Here is a 19,610-nt window from a genome sequence, read left to right as displayed (position 1 = left end):
GCTTGATATGTAACAACCCTAGTGACTAGAGCTTCTGCATATCAATGTACTAATGCTTTAAATACTATAAATAATTTTTTCTTGTGTGACTTCAAGTCACTTCCAACTAATGATAACCCTAAGGTGAACCTATCATGGGGTTTTCTTGGCAAGTTTCTTCAAAGCAGGTTTGCCATTGCCATTCTCTGAAGCTGAGAGAGTGTGATTTTCCCAAGGTCATCCAATGGGTTTCATGGCTCCATGGGAATTTGAACCCTGGTCTTCAGAGTCATAGCCTGACACTCAAACCACTATGCCACACTAGCTATTTAACTATTGATACTTAAATTTAGACCTATTTTTTTCCAATATGCTTAATCTTGAAATCTCACAGTTTTTAAGCTTGTATTTACCAATAATAAAAATTAATTTCTGTGTCAAGAACTTGGAAGATGATATACCATCTATGCTTGTGTATAAGTCAAGAAATTTAGATTAAAAAATTGACCCCAAAAAACCTGGGGCAACTTATACATGGGTCAATACTGTACTTGACCCAGCCTCTCCCCAGCCAGGCCGCCTCCACAAGAGAGAGCCCAACTGGGGAGAGACTGAGAAGAGTGACCGATCATTCTGCAACCTCTCCCCAGCCGGGCTGCCTCCTGAAGTCTGACCCTTGACTTATCCATGGGTCATACCAATACCCATAATTTTGGCCCTAAAAGTTGACCTTGACTTATACATGAACTTGATTTATAGTCAATTATATACGGTAATTTTTCACATCCCTCATATGTGCCTATTTTGTTAGTCTCAGCATTTTTGCTATGTCATGTTCTATCTATCACTGGCTTTTAATTCGGGGTACTTCATTATTTCTCCACTTCTGGCTGCCATATATCCATTCCAAGGTTAACTCCTGATATTTGCTTTACATTCTCCTTTTCAAATATTATTATAAGTACAGTCGCCCTGCCCCAACTGCAAGCGTGCCATCTGTGGATTTGAACAACCATGTATGGCCCTGTCCTATTCACCTCAATGGAAGCACATGCACGTGGTTGTGCTGTTGGGGCCACATACATGGCGCATCACCATTAAAACCAATGGGACTTGAGGTCCCATGTTTGTTGGCATCTGCAGAGAGGTGAGCTCCAGAACGGAACCCCTGCGGATACGAAGGGCTGACTTTATTCTAGTTGGATCTAATGGTATCTCATAATCAGAATACTTTAAGATCCCTACAGCACAGAGCTGGGCAATTTAGCAGTGTTGTTTGTGTATCTGCAGGCAGGATTGGATCTTGCAACACACTAGATTACATTGCCACTGTTGAAATTCAACAGTTAGCACTGCTGCTGCAGTTGTTGCCCAAACTGGGTAGCAACTTTATTAGGTTTCGGTGGTTAAAGGGAATGCAAGGGTGCCCCCTCACACAACAGAGCAGCTTTTCAAGAGTAGTAAGGCAGAGGGTTTTTCCCCATCTTTCTCAAAAAGGAAGATAAAGGACTCCCAGCAGCCTCAAATTTCAGATTGACAATTTTATCAGTGATGGTGTGGAAGGGGCTGCAAGGGCTGCAAAAACAGGTGGGAAAGGTGTGCACATGGTACACAGTTTTTGTGCTGCCTACTCCCAACTGAAATAATTTGTATTATGGTTATATGGATGGATTTTCCCAGAAGTCGGTCATATTATTTGGTTAGATTTTGCATTATATCTTTTTATGGTTTTTGCTACTTCTCTCCTCACTATAAATGCCACCCCATTTCTTCTTGGGAGTTTATTGCATTGCCCTTTTTCCAAGTCCAGATGTGTGCTGGAACCTTTTAAAAATAGATTTTATTGCACGCCTCCAAAGTCTGGATCGGATACGGGATGCCTCCTGCCTGGTCATGGAGGCGTGTGATAAAATCCGTTTTTAAAAGGTTTTAGTCTGCGCCTGGCTCGAGAAAAGGGGTAATGAGATAAACTCCTTAGATTTTCATTTTCTGAGTGAAAAACTAATTATCAGACTCAAAATGCCTGTATTCCTGTCCGCTTTAGCTCATTCATCCCAAGAATTTGCAATGTTTATATGTTCCATTTCTTGTTTTACTGTGTCTAGCTTGCCCTGATTCATGCTTCTCACATTCCATATTCCTATAATATGTGTTGCACAGTTTCTGACTTTCCTTTTCACCTCTGAGCACATCAACAGCTGAACACCCTTTTGGCTTGAGTCCAGTTGCATCATTAGCCACAGTGCCTCTCATAATTGTCCTCTGCTCTACTCCAGTAGCTTGTTGCATGCCATCTCACTTGGGAGTTTCATCTTCTGGTACTATCTTTTTCCATTTTGGATTGACTTAGCATAGGGTTTTCATGGTAAAAGACATTCCAGAGGGGTTTACCATGCTGTCTTCTGTGCACTGTTAACAAGTGTTAGCTATGGTGCCACTGCCATTTTCTTTGTGAGAGATTCTGCCAGCGTTGTCCCTCCACACACACACAACTGCTGCTGCTGCCTGGTAGCTGTTTGGCATGTTTAGTCTGGCTCTTCAGCAAAAGCCTGTCTGTTAAGGGAGATCCTACCCCAGCACTGCTGCTGTCACTCTTGCCTAGCATGAATCCCAGCACCGTGGAAAGGTAGTGCCAGTGATGGATTGAGCATTTAGAGGTACAGTTAAGGCACACAAAGAACATGCGCAGGAAGACTGATCAAGGGAATGCAAATGCAGCAAAATATAAGCACTGTAGGTTATAACAATTTACAGTGTCTCATTCTGCACCGCTAGAAATTTTAGTAATCAAGAAATATTTAACAAAGAGAGAATTCTACATATCCTTCTCTAGACTGCAAATTCCAGGATTCTATAGGCACTTAAAATGAAATCACAGTGTTATAACAGTAGTGTGAAAGAGACCTTGGTCTGACATCCAGCAGAATGCTGTTACCCCTCTTTATGTGAACAGAAATCCTCCTGAATAGTCTTGGGAAATTAGTGAAGAAGACATCTAAAATATCTGCATCAGCATGGTTCTGAATATTTTTAGAATGTTTTTCTTTTAGTACTAGAGACATGAACCAACACTTCCTACTTACAAGTTGTGTACCATAATTCATCATATGTGGAATTAATCATTGATTGTGCTAAGCAACTCTGGTGTTGTACAGCAACATCATACAATCCACTGCACAAACTCAATGGGCAATGGCACCATGTGTGCAGTTCCACTGCTGAGATCTTAAAATGAATGGGATGGTCAGTATCTGACAAAAAGTATACCTGCATGTGCACCTTACCCATATGTAAGACATAATCTTATGTAAGAAATGTATGCATGTGTAAGACACTAAAAGGATTCCAACCTTACATTGTTGATTCTAAGATTTCTGTTTTCCAGCATTTATAAATTCTGTTCCTCAATTCGTGTTTGATATTTTCTACTTCTTCTTCGTGGTCTCTGCGAATCATACAAATGGGTTTCACTGCGCCTGCGCAGTGCTGTTCGGAACCTTCTGGAATCACTGGGCAAAGTTTACTTTGCAACATATAGAAACTTTTTGGCGGTAACTCCGCCCACCCGTTATAAGGCCCCTGCCTTCCCGCTCTTTTCCCCAGTTCCTTTTTTCCACCGCGCTAGCTGCTTCTAGGAACTTTCGCTCGCTCTTGCTTGTACGGAATCACTTTCACTAGACCTCGGACTGTTTTTGACCATTCTCTTTCTCCCGCCCCGGTAACTTCGGACTTCTTCGGCTTGTTTTTTGACTTCGCTTTTGACTCTCCCTTGGATTTGACGACTCGGAAGGATGCCTGCACCCTTCAAGAAATGTGATGCCTGCGGGGGCAAGGTGCCCTTCCAGGACCCTCACTCCTCCTGCCTGTTTTGCCTGGGAAAGGACCATGATGCCAGAGCCTGTCACCTCTGTAAGTCTCTGTCCTCCCAAGCCAGGAAGAACCGGGAGTCCCGGCTGACTTCGGCTATTGCCCTGGGAAAGGTCCGGGAGGGACGTCCCCGCTCATCTTCGCTTCCTCCGGCTGCCCCGGCTGCTCCGCCTGCGTCTTCTTCACGGGCCAGCGCTTCTAGTGTGGTCTCTGTCCCGGCCGGGACACGATCTCCGACCACCTCCGATGTGACCCGTGGTCCCCCGAGACCCAGTGTCACCGACGAACCCTCCAAGCGCCCCCAGAAAACCTCGGGGACTGAGGGTTTCGAGCCCAGGGAGAGATCCGGGAGGAAGCCATCCCCGGAGGGCTCGCACTCGAGAGAGCGTCAGGAGTCGGAAGTCCGGACCGTCTCGCTACCGTCCTCCAAGGCGTCGTCGAAGGCATCTCGGCACGCCTCCAAGTTGCCCGAGATGGGGGCATCTTCCTCTGGAAAGGCGGTACCATCGGAGAGGGCTAAGCCAGCCAAGCCCCACTCCAAGGGAGCCACTGTCCTGCATGACTTGCCGGACAATCCCTTCTTTCCGCCTGAAGACTTGGCGGTGACTCTGACGTCTTCCAAGAAGAGGCGTCACGCGGAGGTGACCGAGGCAGCTCCACCCAAAAAGTCTAAGACCAAGGACCACTCCGGGTCGGAGCGTCCGGCCAAGTCAAAGGAGCGTGCTCCACACAAGCAACGCTCCCCCTCCAAGGAGACCTCGGAGAGGACCCCCTCCAAGGAGACCTTGGGGAGGACCCCCTCGCGCCCGAAGACGACTGTCTCAGCGCATGTAACCACGGTGCTGACCACACCACTCCCGCCGGCCCAAGATCTTGCCGCCGTCAGCGAACCAACCTCTCCCCAGAGGGAGCCATCTCTGCTCTCCGTCCACTCAGATGACGAGGAGGATGTCCCTGTTTCTGACATCGACGAGCCGCGGGAGCTGGACACTGACATGTTCTTTGACTCTGAGACTCAGAGATACTACATGTCGGTCCCGAAGGAGAAGGCTTTCAGGGAATTTACCAGGCTTAATTTGCGCCCGGCGGTTCCCCAGGGAGACAAGCCATCATCCTCCCATGCTGTGGCCTCGTCCTCGGTACCTCGCCGCCCGCCTTCCGAGCCACCGGCCCCGCAAATCCCGGCTCGCACTCCATCCCGAGCCAAGGTGACTGACATTCCTCTGACGTCTGACTCCGATTCAGACCAGGATCCCTTGCCTCCATCACGGGAACCTTCAGATGGAGAAGAGGACCCATCCGACCCGCCCTCACCGCAAGAGTTGCACCACCCGGGCTCCTCATCACCCACTGATGATGTTTGCTCCTTCAGCGAGCACATCATTAAGATGTGCCGGACTCTTGATATCGAGCTTTCCCCACCTGAGGAGGAGGCTCGCGATCCGGTAGAACGCCGGGTCCTCGGTCGTGTCCCCACTCCACCCTGCATCCCGATGTTGCCCTCGTTGCAGTCCATTGTGCAGAGGTCATGGGATGCCCCGACTTCGCTCGCCGCGTCCTCCAGGAAGGTCGAGACGCTGTACCGGATCTCCCCGCCGGGCTGTCCGTGGTTGACCGACCATCCCAAGCCTAACTCGGCCATTGTGAAGGGGGCACAGCAGACCTTCGTGCCGAAGCAGGCGACGTCCCCGGCAGATCGAGAGGCCAAAAAGATCGATGGCCTAGCCAAAAAGGCCTATTCTTTGGCCGCCCTCACCATGAAGGCTATAAATTACAACGCCTGTATGGGGGCATACATCCAGGCCTTGATGGAGGGGATTTCGCCCATCATCCCTGACGTCCCGGATGAGGTCCAACGTCGCTTGGTGGAGATCCGCGATGAGGCCCACTCCATAGGGAGTTGGATCATCACCGCCTCCAGGAACGTCGCCGACTGCGCGGGACGAGGCATGGCAGCATCGCCGGCTTTGCGCCGGCATGCTTGGCTGAGGGGGTCGGACCTCAACGCGAACGTTAAATCGGCCATTGAGGACATGCCCCTGGACGGTACCGGCCTTTTCCACGCCAACACGGATGAGCGTCTGAACCGCAAGTTCAGAATGAAGGTGGCAGCTAAGAAGCACGGGATGTCGTCCACCCCCGTCTCTCCCTTCAGAAGGAGGCACCGTCCTTGGCCACCGCAAGGTCAGTCCCAGGGCTCCTTTTCTCAAGACCGACAGCCTCAGCAGCAGGGCTCGCAGAGGCGCCATTACCCCTCGCAGTCTTCCTCCTCCTCTGGCCGTCGTAATTTCCCGCCTCGGTACCGCAAGTCCCGCCGGCAGGACACCGACCAGGGGAAGAAGAGAGCCTGAAGGGACGCAGCGCACTTCGTTTCCCCTTCGCCCTTATTCTTTTTGGACATCCTGAGGCCTTTTATTAACATCTGGGCCTCGATTACATCGGACTCGTGGGTTCTTAACATCGTCCGCAGGGGATATGCCCTCGAGTTCCAAGAGCTCCCTCCAACCGGGGCCTTTATGTCCACTCTCCCCTCGGACACCCTTCTTGACGAAGTGCGCACTTTGCTGGAAAAAGGGGCAATCTCCCCTTTACCGCCCGAACAATGCTCTAGGGCTTTTTTCTCCAGGTACTTCACGGTACCGAAGGCGGATGGGGGAATCAGGCCCATCCTGGACTTGAGACAATTGAATCTGTTCCTTGAATACCGTCGCTTTCGAATGGTAACCTTGGCCTCCATTCTGCCTTTACTCCATCAGGGTCTGTGGTTCGCGACCGTCGACCTGAAGGATGCCTACTTCCACATCGGGATCCGGGAGTCTCACCGAAGATTCCTCACCTTCGCTGTGGGCTCCGCCGCGTACCACTACAACGTCCTCCCCTTCGGCCTTGCCATGGCACCAAGAGTCTTCACGAAGTGCATGGCACCGGTGGTGGCCTACCTGCATCAGAAGGGGTTCATGGTCTTTCCATACCTGGACGACTGGCTGTTCGCTGCCGAATCCCAGAGAGAACTGCAGGAGGCTCTCTCATTCGCCTTACACCTTTTGGACTCCCTCGGTCTGGTGATCAACCGAGAAAAGTCCCATTTCACACCTTCCAGACAGGTCAAGTTCATCGGGGCCATCCTCGACTCCGAAACATGCTCCGCCTTTCTCCCTCCAGACCGTTTCCAGGCGCTGATGACTTCGATCAGGCCTTGCATCTCTCACAGAAGGGTGAGGGCCAGGGACGTCCAGGTCGCCCTGGGCCACATGGCATCGACGACGTTCGTCACACCATGGTCAAGACTCTGCCTTCGACCTCTTCAGTCCTGGTTCCTCTCGGCCTTCTCTCCGATGACAGACCCTCTGTCCAAATGGCTCACGGTACCGAGACCTGTAGCCGCCTCCCTCAGATGGTGGTTGGACTGCCGCAACGTGTGCATCGGAATGCCCTTTCATCAGCCTCAGCCCCAACTGACTCTGACAACAGATGCATCCCTGGAGGGATGGGGCGCTCACCTGCTCGACCTGGTCGTCAAAGACAGGTGGTCTGTCCAGGACAAACTCCTCCACATCAACGCTCTGGAAATGTTGGCGGTGGAGAAAGCACTGAGGGCATTCGAATCCGCGGTCACAGACAAGGTGGTCCTCCTGAGAACGGACAACACCACCGTGATGTACTACATCAACAAACAAGGAGGCACCAAGTCAAGGACCCTGCTCGACCTCACTCTCCGCATCTGGGACTGGTGCATCCAGAGGCGCGTCCTCCTCCAGGCGATTCATCTTCCCGGAGAGGACAACGAGCTGGCGGATCGCCTAAGCAGATCCCCTTCGGTGTGCCACGAGTGGAGGCTCCATCCCGAGACGGTCAGCGACCTCTTCGACCGGTGGGGAAATCCCCGGATCGACCTCTTCGCAACCGATCGGAACAGCCACTGTCCCCAGTTCTGCTCCAGGAAGCGAATGGACGGATCCCTCGGAGACGCGTTCGCTTTCCTCTGGACGGGGGAGCTCCTCTATGCCTTCCCTCCGTTCCCTCTCATCATCAGGGTGGTGTCCAAGATGACAACGGACCGGTTGCATGCGATCCTGATCACGCCGTGGTGGCCGAGACAACCGTGGTTCGCATCCCTTCTTCACCTCTCCAAGAGATGCTTCCTCCGTCTCGATCCTCGCCCGGACCTGCTGTCGATCCAGGACGGACGGATTCTCCACCCGGACATCGAGAGCCAACCGCTGGTGGCCTGGAGGATACGGCCCTAACTGTCTTGCCGGAGGCGGTGAGGACAGTGATCCTGGCTGCAAGGAAACCTTCCACCCAGCGGTCTTACGCCCTGAAATGGAAGAAGTTTGGCCTCTTCCTTGATCGAAAGGGCTTGTCTCCAGCTCAGGTGTCTACTCCAGTGGTGCTGGAGTTTTTGATGGCGCTTTTGGATGAGGGGCTGTGCCTCGCATCCATTAAGTGCTATTTGTCTGCCATTTGTGCTAAGTACCAGTTCGGGGGGAGGGATTCTTTTTTCAAGGATCCTTTGGTGAAGGGGTTCCTTAAGGGATGTGCCAACCTATACCCTCCGGTGTCGGTACCAGCACCGGCTTGGAGCCTGGAGGCAGTGTTGTCTGCACTCCAATCCAAGCCCTTTGAACCGATGGCCACAGCGGACTTGAGACTTTTGACTTGGAAAACCGCCTTTCTTGTGGCCATCACCTCTGCCCGCCGTGCAGGCGAACTCCGTGCCTTGCGGAGGGACCAGCCCTTCCTGAGGTTCCACAAGGACAAGGTGGTCCTCCGGACAGACATTACCTTCCTGCCTAAGGTTGTCTCCACGTTCCACATGTGCCAGGACATTGTGTTGCCGACCCTCGCTTCCAATCCGACTTCAGATGCGGAGCGGAGCCTGCACTCTCTGGATGTCAGGAGAGCGCTGGCGTTTTACCTGGACAAAACTGCTGCCTCCAGTCGGTCCGAGAGACTTTTCCAATGCTACTCGGAACCGAAGAAGGGGTTGCCCGTGTCTGCGCAGAGGTTCTCCAAATGGGTGGCCGGTACCATCCACCTCTGCTATGAACTCTTGGGCAAACCTCTCCCTGGCAGGGTTCGGTCCCATTCTACAAGGGCAATGTCAGCGTCTTCCGCATTCCTCTCAGGGATCCCTTTGGAGGATGTCTGTAAGGCTGCTGTCTGGTCCCAACCTTTGACTTTTATCAAACATTATAGGTTGGACACCAGAGCCATTCGAGACGCAGCTTTCGGGAGGGCTGTGTTGGTTTCAGGGTTGCATTGATTGCACTACTGATGGTTTGTGTTTTTAGCATTTATGTGCATAATGCCACTGTTTTACATTCTGTTGAATGTTGATTTGCACAATTTCAATGGGATTGGTCTTGCATGACCTTTTATTCCCTTCTCAGGGTTTGCAATGTTATTGCTATGTTGAGTTTGTGCATGAACAAAAAGACTGACCCTTTTTATGGTTCAAGGTTTTTATTGTTACAATAAATATACCCTTGGTTTACCATAGCTTTGGTTTCAGGACACTCCCTCCGCCGCCTACCTAAGCTTGTCAGTCTAAACCCATTTGTATGATTCGCAGAGACCACGAAGAAGAAGGACAGGTTGCTTACCTGTAACGGTATTTCTTCGAGTGGTCATCTGCAAATACATACAAATCCCACCCGTCTGTCCCCTCAGTGTCCTGCTCTACTTGGCTCTTCCATCGCCTGCTTGGCGGAAAAAATTGCGGAACTGGGGAAAAGAGCGGGAAGGCAGGGGCCTTATAACGGGTGGGCGGAGTTACCGCCAAAAAGTTTCTATATGTTGCAAAGTAAACTTTGCCCAGTGATTCCAGAAGGTTCCGAATAGCACTGCGCAGGCGCAGTGAAACTCATTTGTATGTATTCGCAGATGACCACTCGAAGAAATACCGTTACAGGTAAGCAACCTGTCCTTCATCTCTCTACAATTTTTGATATCTGTTAAGGTTTTGTTATACAAGACTATGACTTATTTCTTCATAATAAATCTTACTGTCCTTTATATCTCCATTTCTAGGAAATTATCTTACTATCATATCCTCCCTTATGCTTCTCACGAAAAATGGGGAACCTCTCCATCTCTATTTTACTATTTACAGACCAAAAAGGAAGAAGAGAGGAACATAGGAAATACAAGAGTATTAGAAACATTTTCTTTAATTACCTCTATTTTCTTTGTTTCATTCTGCATCAGCTATAAGTTCTATTTCCCATAACCATTCTTATTTATCTATGTAAGTGCCCATCTTTTTTCACAAAATTGTATCAGTAGTTTCCATACACTCTCAATATTCTTTTCGTACTTATCTACATCTCTTAACCGCATAGTAATCATATCCATCTCTATCACTTCCACTGCCTTAATCAGCCATTCATCCACTGAATGTAAGGAATGAGGGTTTTTGTACCGGATGTTTTGTCTTTTTTTTTGTTTGTTTGTCTGGGGGTGGGTATAAGATTAATTAAGACTATGGATGATCTACAATTAGTGTTTATGTAGCCAAGGGTCTGTTTAGGGGAATTTTATTATTATTATTATTAGCTCAAATATTGCAAGAGGGGGGCTGGCTACAAGAGCCCACCGAGATCGTCTCCCGATATGTATACGGAGTAGACCAGGGGATCCCACTAAATGGAGCTGAGACAGACTTCTAGAATTAATAACCAATTTATTTATAAGGGGAAATAACACATACGATTCACTAGCATACACACACACATATAAGGCTCAGGAAAAGCATAGGTGAGCATGGAATAGGATTTTAGGCATCACTGGGGTGATACGTACCAGAATGTAGACTCCCTCCAGGAATCCAGATGGAATATGATGAGGATGGCATGAGGCTCAGCCATGGAATGACTAGCCAGGAGCCAGGTCAGGGTTCAAGGGGACAGAGCTTCCCCCTGAAATCCAGACTGGCCCAGTGAACAAGCAAATCTGGGAGTATTTATAGGCAAAATCTTGCTTCTGGCAAAGGTGCTTGATGGTGAGAACAAAGGTGTTGAATTACTTGCTTTTCACCTGGATGTCCCTGTCTGATTGTCTTAGTGGTCTTAAGCTGCTCAGACAACAGACCCTGGGGAGGGGGTAAGAGCCTCAGGCAAGGCAAACATTTGCTCTTCCTGGTCATATGATAATCCTCTTACGCGACTCTCTAGATATGATGATGTGGGTGCCCCTCAGGGGTGTATGTACATGTCCTCATGTCTTGCTGGCAATGGTGGACAGGCTATTAGAGTTCATCTAGGGGTCATTAAGGGTTATCATTTATACCAATATATATATATGGAGCAGCATGGGTAACATTTATGTATATATAGTATTTAAAGATTATTTTAATAATTAAAAAAAAGGATTCCAACCATGAAATTTTAATATACTCTGGTTAAATTTTAAGAATTTTAAAAATACAGTAGGAATTAGAGAAATTGCACTTGGTATGCTCTGGTTTCTCTAGCCTGAACATTTTGCTTATGCAGTCATATGTATAGGGTGAGTGAGTTAGTTTTACTGTTTTTGTTTTGCCTGTTTGCAATATACAGTCAGCCCCCTGTATCCATGGATTCTGCATCCACCTTTCCCTGCAAAAATATCACATCTTACCAATTTTCACTTTAACCACATGAAATTATGTAAATGTAGATACATGTAAGCTGTGTGTATGATATTGTAATTTAAAAGTATAGTTTTAATTTTGCTAGTTGTTTGCCACAACTATCTCCATTACATTCAGTGAAATATAAAAAATTATGATTTATGAGTAACATTAGTACAAAAAAATGACTAAGGAGTCTGTATGGTGTGGTATAGGAAGAAGTTAATGGGTGTGTGTGTGTGTCACTATGAGTTACTATACTGGGTGACACCAATCATAGAGACACCACTGCTTTCAGAGATCATCAGAGCACTCACATCTCACCTTCTGCACCATGCTGAGCATCCCACCATTCTGTACATTCAACCACTGTAAAAGAATTGGATCTAAACTGGGAAACATACTCTTTGAGTGTCCATAGTGGAGCTGTTGTTGCTGAAAGTTGCTTAGCTCTAGACTGTTACAGACTAAGCTTTTTACAGATACAGAATCCATACGTATGAGTAGCGGGAGTTGCCATGGTAGCCAAATACAGAAAAGGATGCAACTCTTGTATCTTCAGTTGCTGTGTAGAAGAGTGAATCTGTGGAGGTGTAGCACCATGACAATCTGAAGTACTATTCCAGTTGAGGGCCAGCTGCACTAAATGAGAACAAGATGGTTCCTCCCCAAATTCTTGTTGCTCACGTGCTGCTGAAACTCCTAGCATGCAAAAAAACTTGTGACAGCAAAAGCAAATCAGGCATTGCTTTTAACACATGGGACATAAGTATTAGATTAAACAAATATGGTTTACTTTGTGTTCTGTTAGGTTTGAAGTGGTATATAACTAAGGGTTGATTCATACCTTCATGATTTTTGTATGCTGAGAGCAACTGCCACATGACGTCCTAATTATTTGAAGTGTTAATCATGCATTGACTTGCTCTGAGCAATGTGTAGTGTAATATTTTGCAGCAGCAGGATGATCATAGGAAGATTCCTAGGGCTGCATACACATGAAAACATTTAATGCATGGTTACAACTGGCTTACCAGGCATTCCTTAATGCTGAAGTTCATCTCAGTAATGTTCCTGCATTTGTAAAATTTACCCTCCCCACACATCCCACAGCTGCATGCAGCTCCATCATGATAAGTTTTAAAGAAATCTTTGAAGCCTTTTAAAATTTCAGTCTGCATATCACTGATTGCTGAGCTGTGGGTTTTTAGCACTGTTAATTTTAGAATTGTCTGTATAGATATCTTAAGAATGTGATGTTCTTTTTGCATTCTTATTTTTGTATTATACAGTTACATTGTTATTATTGTTAGTATTTGTACACTGCCTTCGATGGGCTTTCAGTCCTGAATAATTTAGAGAGTTCACAATAAGTTAAAATGGGCAATAAGAAGAAAAACAAGAAAGCATTGGTGCATTAACTGAGCATTGTATAAAGTCTTTAACATTTATACAGTCGCCCCTCGTATTCATGGATTCTTTATCTATGGATTCAAGCATCCACAGCTTGAAAATATTTTTAAAATATATAAATTTCAAAAAGTAAGCCTTGATTTTGCCATTTTATATAAAGGACATCATTTTACTATGCCACTGTATTTAAGGGGACTTGAGCATCCACAGATTTTGTAGCCATGCGGAGTCCTGGAATTAAACTCCAGGGGATGCCAAGAGCCCACTGTAATAGGACTTACTGATGAATTTCAGCACTATCTTACTCTAATATTTTTTTGATGTTTGTTTTCCCCAAAGCCACAAAGGCCTCCTTAAGGAAAGTGACAGAGGCTGACATCTTGTTAATGGTATATGCAGGATGTTTTCTGTGGACAGTGCACAACTGTTGTATCCACCGCATGATAGCAAAAGTGGTGTTTTGCCAGCAGTACCATTGCACATGCAGTTGTAGTTGCACACTGACATTCAGAGAGCAGTGTGCAAATCAGTATTGTGCATAGCACTATATGATGGCAGCCATGCACATTGACTTCCTAAGTGCATTTGTTGAGCTATGTTGCTATCCAGTATAGGAATTGTGTAATGGGAGCAGAACATAACTCCACTAGTGGTTATTTACACAGCATGGCACCTGGGTATGATCTTAGTCAGAGTGTCCTAAGAGGTTGAGGTGTCTCTCCACTGATATCGAAATATCAGTCTAATATCAAATCTATGTCCATTTTTTGTGCAGAGAATGGTGTGTTTGCCCTATATAGACTGCAAAAGAACACTAATGATAGAAGTTAGTATACATCAGATTGTAGGATGAGCAGGTAAATGAATCTCTGATGTTGTGGGCACATTATTAGGTCCCGTAATGGCATTTTCAATGTAGATGGAACTGATAACCAACAATACCTTGGTTTTTTATTTCCTTTATTCTGTAGCCTGTTATGACCAATATATATCTCCATAACCTAGAGGGTGAGTTTTAAGCAAGAGTATTCCTACTACTACCAAAGCCTAGTGAAAAATGAAGAATAGCAATGGAAACAACATAAAAAAACTAAATATGCTCCCTAGCCTATATTCTGAACCTAAAGGGAGGAGAGGTGAAAACACTGCAACTTGCCCCCTTTTTTGTTAAATGGAAGAAAAGTAATTTTGAGGTAAGAGTACAGCAAATGTGCATGTAGCTCTTCAAGGTCTTGTAGTTCTTATTCATCACCTCAGACAGCCTAGTAGGTCAAGAAACAATAAATAAATGTCATTAATTAATTAATTATAGGGGCAAATGTGTCCTCACTAGTTTTTCACTCTGATGTAAATTCTGCCCTGTTTGTCTTATGTAGATTTATGTTTGTTGTAAAATGCCTTTGGCTCCAATTCATGGCAATCCTATCACAGATAGGGGGGCTTGCCATTGTCTTCTGAGGCTGAGAGAACGTGACTTGCTCAAGGTTACCCACTGGGCTTCCTTGCAGGGACGTAGCCAGGATTTTAGGAAGGGGGGGTCCAGACTAAGTGCCACCATTATAATGGGGCTTGGGCACGGTGGCGCAGCAGCACGCACCATTCTAATGGAAGGGGGGGGTCCGGACCCCAAGAACCCCTCCCCTTGGCTACGTCCCTGTTCCATGTCTTTGCAAAGATTTGAACCCTCATCTCTCAGAATTCTAGTTGAACACTCAAACTACTACACCAAGCAGACTCTCTGTGGTATATGCAAAATACATGAATTTATGTACAGACATGCACCATGCATGAAGTCAGGATTGCCTAGTGGCCATAGCTACATATTGTAGGAAGCTATGTTTGATGTTGTTTTTGTATGTGTTCAACATGTTTCCAACTTATAGCAACATTATGGCATGTTTCATGGGGTTTCCTTAGCAAGATTTGTTCAGAGGGGTTTATGTCTTTGCCTTTCCTCTGAGACTAAGAAAGTGTGACTTCCCAAGGCCATTTAGTGGGTTTCCATGGCTTGGTGACCTTGGACAAGTCACAATCTCTCAGCCTCACAGGAAGGCAAAGGCAAACCACCTCTGAGCAAATCTTGTCAAGAAAACTGTGTGATAGGGTTGCTCTAGGGCTGCTATAAATCAGAAATAACTTAAAGGCATGTCATAACAACTGCAGCAGCAGCAGCAGTAAGCACAGCTTACTATAATATGTATCTGTGTGAGAAATCCATTTGTCACCATTTTATGTGTGACGGCTTTAGGCTTTATGTAGATATAGATATTTGCTTATGCATACAGTGAGAGACTGTTCTATGCAGAAATTCAGTGGACTGTCATCCAGTTGAGGAACTGCAGAAATGGGGATGAAACCACAGTCCATAACATGCAGTGTACAATATGTTGGTCAGATCTTTCAGAAATCATTCAGCCACCAGGTGGAACAGACAAAACTCCCTCCACCCAAATTTGAAAGGTGAAGACTGAGGTTTATGGAGGGTTCCTCCTTAATGGAGGAAACATATATTGGTTATTAAATTGTGTGTGTGTATGTGTGTGTGGGGGATTAAAGAATACAAGTGACATCACGGTTCACTGGAGCAACCTTAGAGGAACATAGGAATTGCTGATCAAACTGTAGCTATCAAACTTTTTAATGCCTGTTACAGAAGTGGTGGCCAATTCAATGCCATGGTTCCCAGATACACCTTCTTAACCTGAGCGTCCACATATTTGGACTAACAGTGGATTTAGTTCCTAGTAAGCATACCTGAGATTTACCTGCACATTAACATAGTACAGCTTAATTTGCTTCTGAATGTTCCCCTCCTGTTTGTCACAGTTCAGCAATAGATAAGAAAACAGGAGAGAAAGTGGCTATCAAGAAGCTCTGCCGCCCATTTCAATCTGAGATCTTTGCCAAGCGAGCCTATCGAGAACTCACACTGCTAAAGCACATGCAGCATGAGAATGTGAGTAATGACTTTTTCCTTGCAGTTTGTTGTTGTTGCTGTTATGTGCCTTCACATCAACTCCAGTTTATGGTGACCTTATCATAGGGTTTTCTTGGCAAGATTTATTGAGAGGACAAACAAATAGATAGTGGAAATCTGTGGGCTTCCATGGCTGAGAAGGGATGTCAATCCTGATCGCTCAGAGTCCTAGGACAACACTCAAACCACAACACCATGCTGGCCCTGTAGATTTACTTGCATATAAATGGTCGTGTTTTTTTCCCCACAGAGTTGGCAATGCCATTAAGTGTCCAAATTTGCATCATCTCCCAATGTTTGGTAGTCAAAGGAAAATCAGATGAAATGCCTAATGTCAGAATTTGAATAGCCAACTGATGGTTCTCTTTTGCAGCATTAATGATTGAATTATCACAATCGGTATTCAGTAAATCTCAGTAATCCTCAGTAATTGATTTCTGGCTTAACCTGGATGTTCTAGAGAGCTACTATGCTGAGTTCAGTCTGGGGTAAATCTCATTGCACACAAGTACATAGATGGGGAAATCTAACTCAGTCTGAACACCAAATTCAATTTCACAGAACTTCTTAGAGGCCACATTCCCCTGGTGGGTGAGGCCAAAGGCAAAAGGGCTGAACCAGCAACACCAGTATATTTTTTCTTACAGCTCCTACTGCCAGTAAGTAAGAGCTCATCAAGATTGGTGATTTCTGCTGATTCTCCAAAATGTAATAGATGAAAACCAGGACACTGGCTGAGCAGCCTGAGAAAGTAGTCAAAATACAAACAGATTTATCTGGGAGTATGTCCTGCTGAAATTACTGTTATCTTACACTGTTAATTTAAGTGAAAAACTGATCTTGTAAATGCAGACTCTAATCTTCCCTCTCACAGATATGCAAGCACCATCCCTCTCCCCTCTCTTTTACACACATACTGATACACCTACAAACACTCTCCTGATTGCTGTCTTACTCACTCTACCCCTTTTTCTCTCATGCATAGAGATATACCCCTCCTTCCTCATGCATACATGCAGGTATACACAGAGTACACAAAAACACATGATATCTCATGTTAGTTTCTCTCTGGCCTCTCATGGCTCCTGGAGTAAGCTAGAGACCCAGCATGCATGTTCGTAATGTATTGAAGTCAGCCAGCACTTACTGACCACTAAAGACCCAAAACAAACAACTGCTGGCTCACTCTCAGTCTCCTACAGGCCTCACACTGCACACACAAAAAGATATTTAAAAATACAAAAACAAGCATTGCAGCGCTTTGCCTGTGTAATCTATAGTTTTCTGGGAGTGAGAAAAACCTGGACTTTTATGACCTTCCAATGCAAAATGGGGCTTTACATTTAAAATGGGACTGTTAGAAACTATAGATTCATATTGCACCACATAATATTACTATTTGATGTATCTTGTTGCTTCTCCATCCAAATGTTCTGCTGACTCAAAAGAAAATGCTTTTCCTATGCTTGGAAACATCAGCCCCTGTATACCATTAATCAACCTGATCAAAGCATCTATGGACACTCTCCCCTTGAAACTAGCATAGGAGTGGGGGCACTGATATTTTCAATTATAGGAGTCTGTTGCTATATTGCTAAAGTTCTAGTGTTCTTAAAAAAATTATGGAGTATGGAGAAGAAGAGAGAAAGGAAATAGGGAAGAAGGTGGAACATTCTTAAAATAGACAGGGGATCAAGAAATTAGAAATACATGCCTAATGTGTGAGATAGTATCTGGATGCAGCCAGAATTAGAATTCAATTCAGCATTAGTAAGTCACTTTTTAAGCTGTGCAATAAGCTCCTGAGTGTGTAGGGGGTAGACCTATCCTCATCCATTCTTGTGGTCCCAGACTCCTGAGTTTCAAGATCGGACAGTTCCTATGGGAGTCTTGCTTGCTGAAGGCTCTGGGTCTTCATCTGGACTCTTCTGGTGGTAGCATGACACAACTATCCATGGTAGCAAGTGTTGATAGTGGATGATAGCTAAGAAATTTCTGTACCTAAAACCTCTTCTGCTGCTTCTGAACTACACACTTCATGCACTCAGTTCCCTTGCATGAAATGTGAACTAAAAAGGGGGAGTGTGTGTAATATACTGTATTAATAACATCTTTCTGATGTGCTGAGGTTTCATGTACACCACAAAATAGGACTGAAAGACTTCTACATTCTAGTCCTAGACTGTGCACGTGCAGAGGAAGGGAGTTATTTTCTTCTTATATTGAATATTCTGTGGGGATGGGACTCCATGGTCTTTTCTGTCAAATGATAAACATCTGTTACCAGCTATGCTGGTAGTATTCTAATTCTGTAAATAATGCCTGCTTTTTTTCAGCTGTAGAAAAAATTCTACTGTTTTAATTGGGCATATTAATAATATAATTATTATTATTATTATTATTATTATTATTATTATTATTTCTTGCCTCTCCCTGCGGATCGAGGTGGGATTACAACAAATAAAATCAAACAATACAATTACAAAATGTCAATAAAAGCACACAAAAATACATGCACAGTTATTAAAATAGCCAAATCATCATCTGTTTCTATTCTTACAATGTTTGCAAATTTTGCAGTATTAAGATGAAAACACATGTCCTAATATTCCAATTAGTCCTTGGACTTGGAGCTTGCTTGGGTACAACCCAAAATATAAAATATAGGTACCCCACCATATTGTTTGGAAAGTTTTCAAGCTGTATTGAAATATGGCTCAGCTTTTGGGGCTTATGAGAGGGTATTTTTATAGTGGGGGGAAGCACTACTGTCCTATAGTTTTCTTCATAATCTTAGAAATATAAATCTACCTCTTCTACAGGTCATTGGGTTACTTGATGTTTTCACATCAGCTACTTCGTTTGACGGATTCCAGGACTTGTAAGTTTGCATTTTGTCCCTTAAAATAGTCGAAGTTCATTTCAAAAGAAAGAAGTATATGTCAATCACAATTACATAATGCCAGACCTCATTTTGAAAGAAGGTAGTATGTATCAATCACAATTACATAATGTCAAAACCTGAATGCCAAACAGATGTTCTCTTTTGTAGCAGCAATATCTAAAACGACTGAGTTATCCTAGCAAGTACCCAGAGATCTTTCATTAAATTTTCAGTGACAAATTGAATTTGGTCTTATGTGCAGAATTCAACATAGTGGAAATTTTAGCTTTAGTCTTTATTTTTAAAAAACTAGGTTGAGGGGTCGAACTAGATGAGATACTAGAGCCAGTGATGGCGAACCTATGGCATGCGTACCAGAGCTGGCACTCAGAACCCTCTCTGTGGGCACACATGCTGTTGCCCTAGCACAGAGTTTGCCAGCATTTCTTACTAGAAAGCCAGAGGGACGTGGCACTTTGCAATAAATGGGGTCTGGGTTGCAGTTTGGGCACTCGGTCTGTAAAAGGTTCACCATCACTGCTGATCAGATCATCTTTCTTAAGGAAAAAGCAACCATGATTAAAAAAAAAAGTATCCATGATTAAAAAAATAAATAAAAAGTAGCCATGAATTTTCAACTGGGATTGCAGGCTTAAATCCAGTTTGGTAGTGATACTCTCATGCCAGCATGGCTGAACTTATTCCCTTCCTCTTCAGTCCTCAAAGCTACATGAAAACTGGTTCTGGAGAATTCTACAACCCTCTTGATCAGTTTTTTGGAGAGCAAGGGGCTGCAATTGGAAGGAAATATCACCCCTTTCCACTTCCCCTGAATTCTGCTGTTTTGCCAGCAGACATCCAGCACTGGATCCTCCTCT

At 45.2% G+C, this 19,610-nt stretch overlaps 1 protein-coding gene across 1 annotated transcript in view; it reads left to right on the top strand.

The window, feature by feature from the left end:
- The window catches only part of MAPK13 (mitogen-activated protein kinase 13), a 46,814-nt gene that overhangs the window by 3,883 nt on the left and 23,321 nt on the right, over positions 1 to 19,610 (top strand). Inside the window, exons 2-3 of the mRNA XM_089518612.1 lie at positions 15,698 to 15,827; positions 18,671 to 18,729. Of these exons, the coding sequence (XP_089374738.1) occupies positions 15,698 to 15,827; positions 18,671 to 18,729 (189 nt within the window). The remainder of the gene's footprint in view (positions 1 to 15,697; positions 15,828 to 18,670; positions 18,730 to 19,610) is intronic.

The sequence above is a fragment of the Sceloporus occidentalis genome, unplaced genomic scaffold, assembly GCF_023333645.1.
Source record: "Sceloporus occidentalis isolate IW3139 unplaced genomic scaffold, rSceOcc1.0.p SCAF_3, whole genome shotgun sequence".
In the NCBI taxonomy this organism is placed as follows: Eukaryota; Metazoa; Chordata; class Lepidosauria; order Squamata; family Phrynosomatidae; genus Sceloporus; species Sceloporus occidentalis.
The sequence above is the reverse complement of the archived record's forward strand: the minus strand, read 5'-3'. Positions and strand labels throughout refer to the sequence as shown.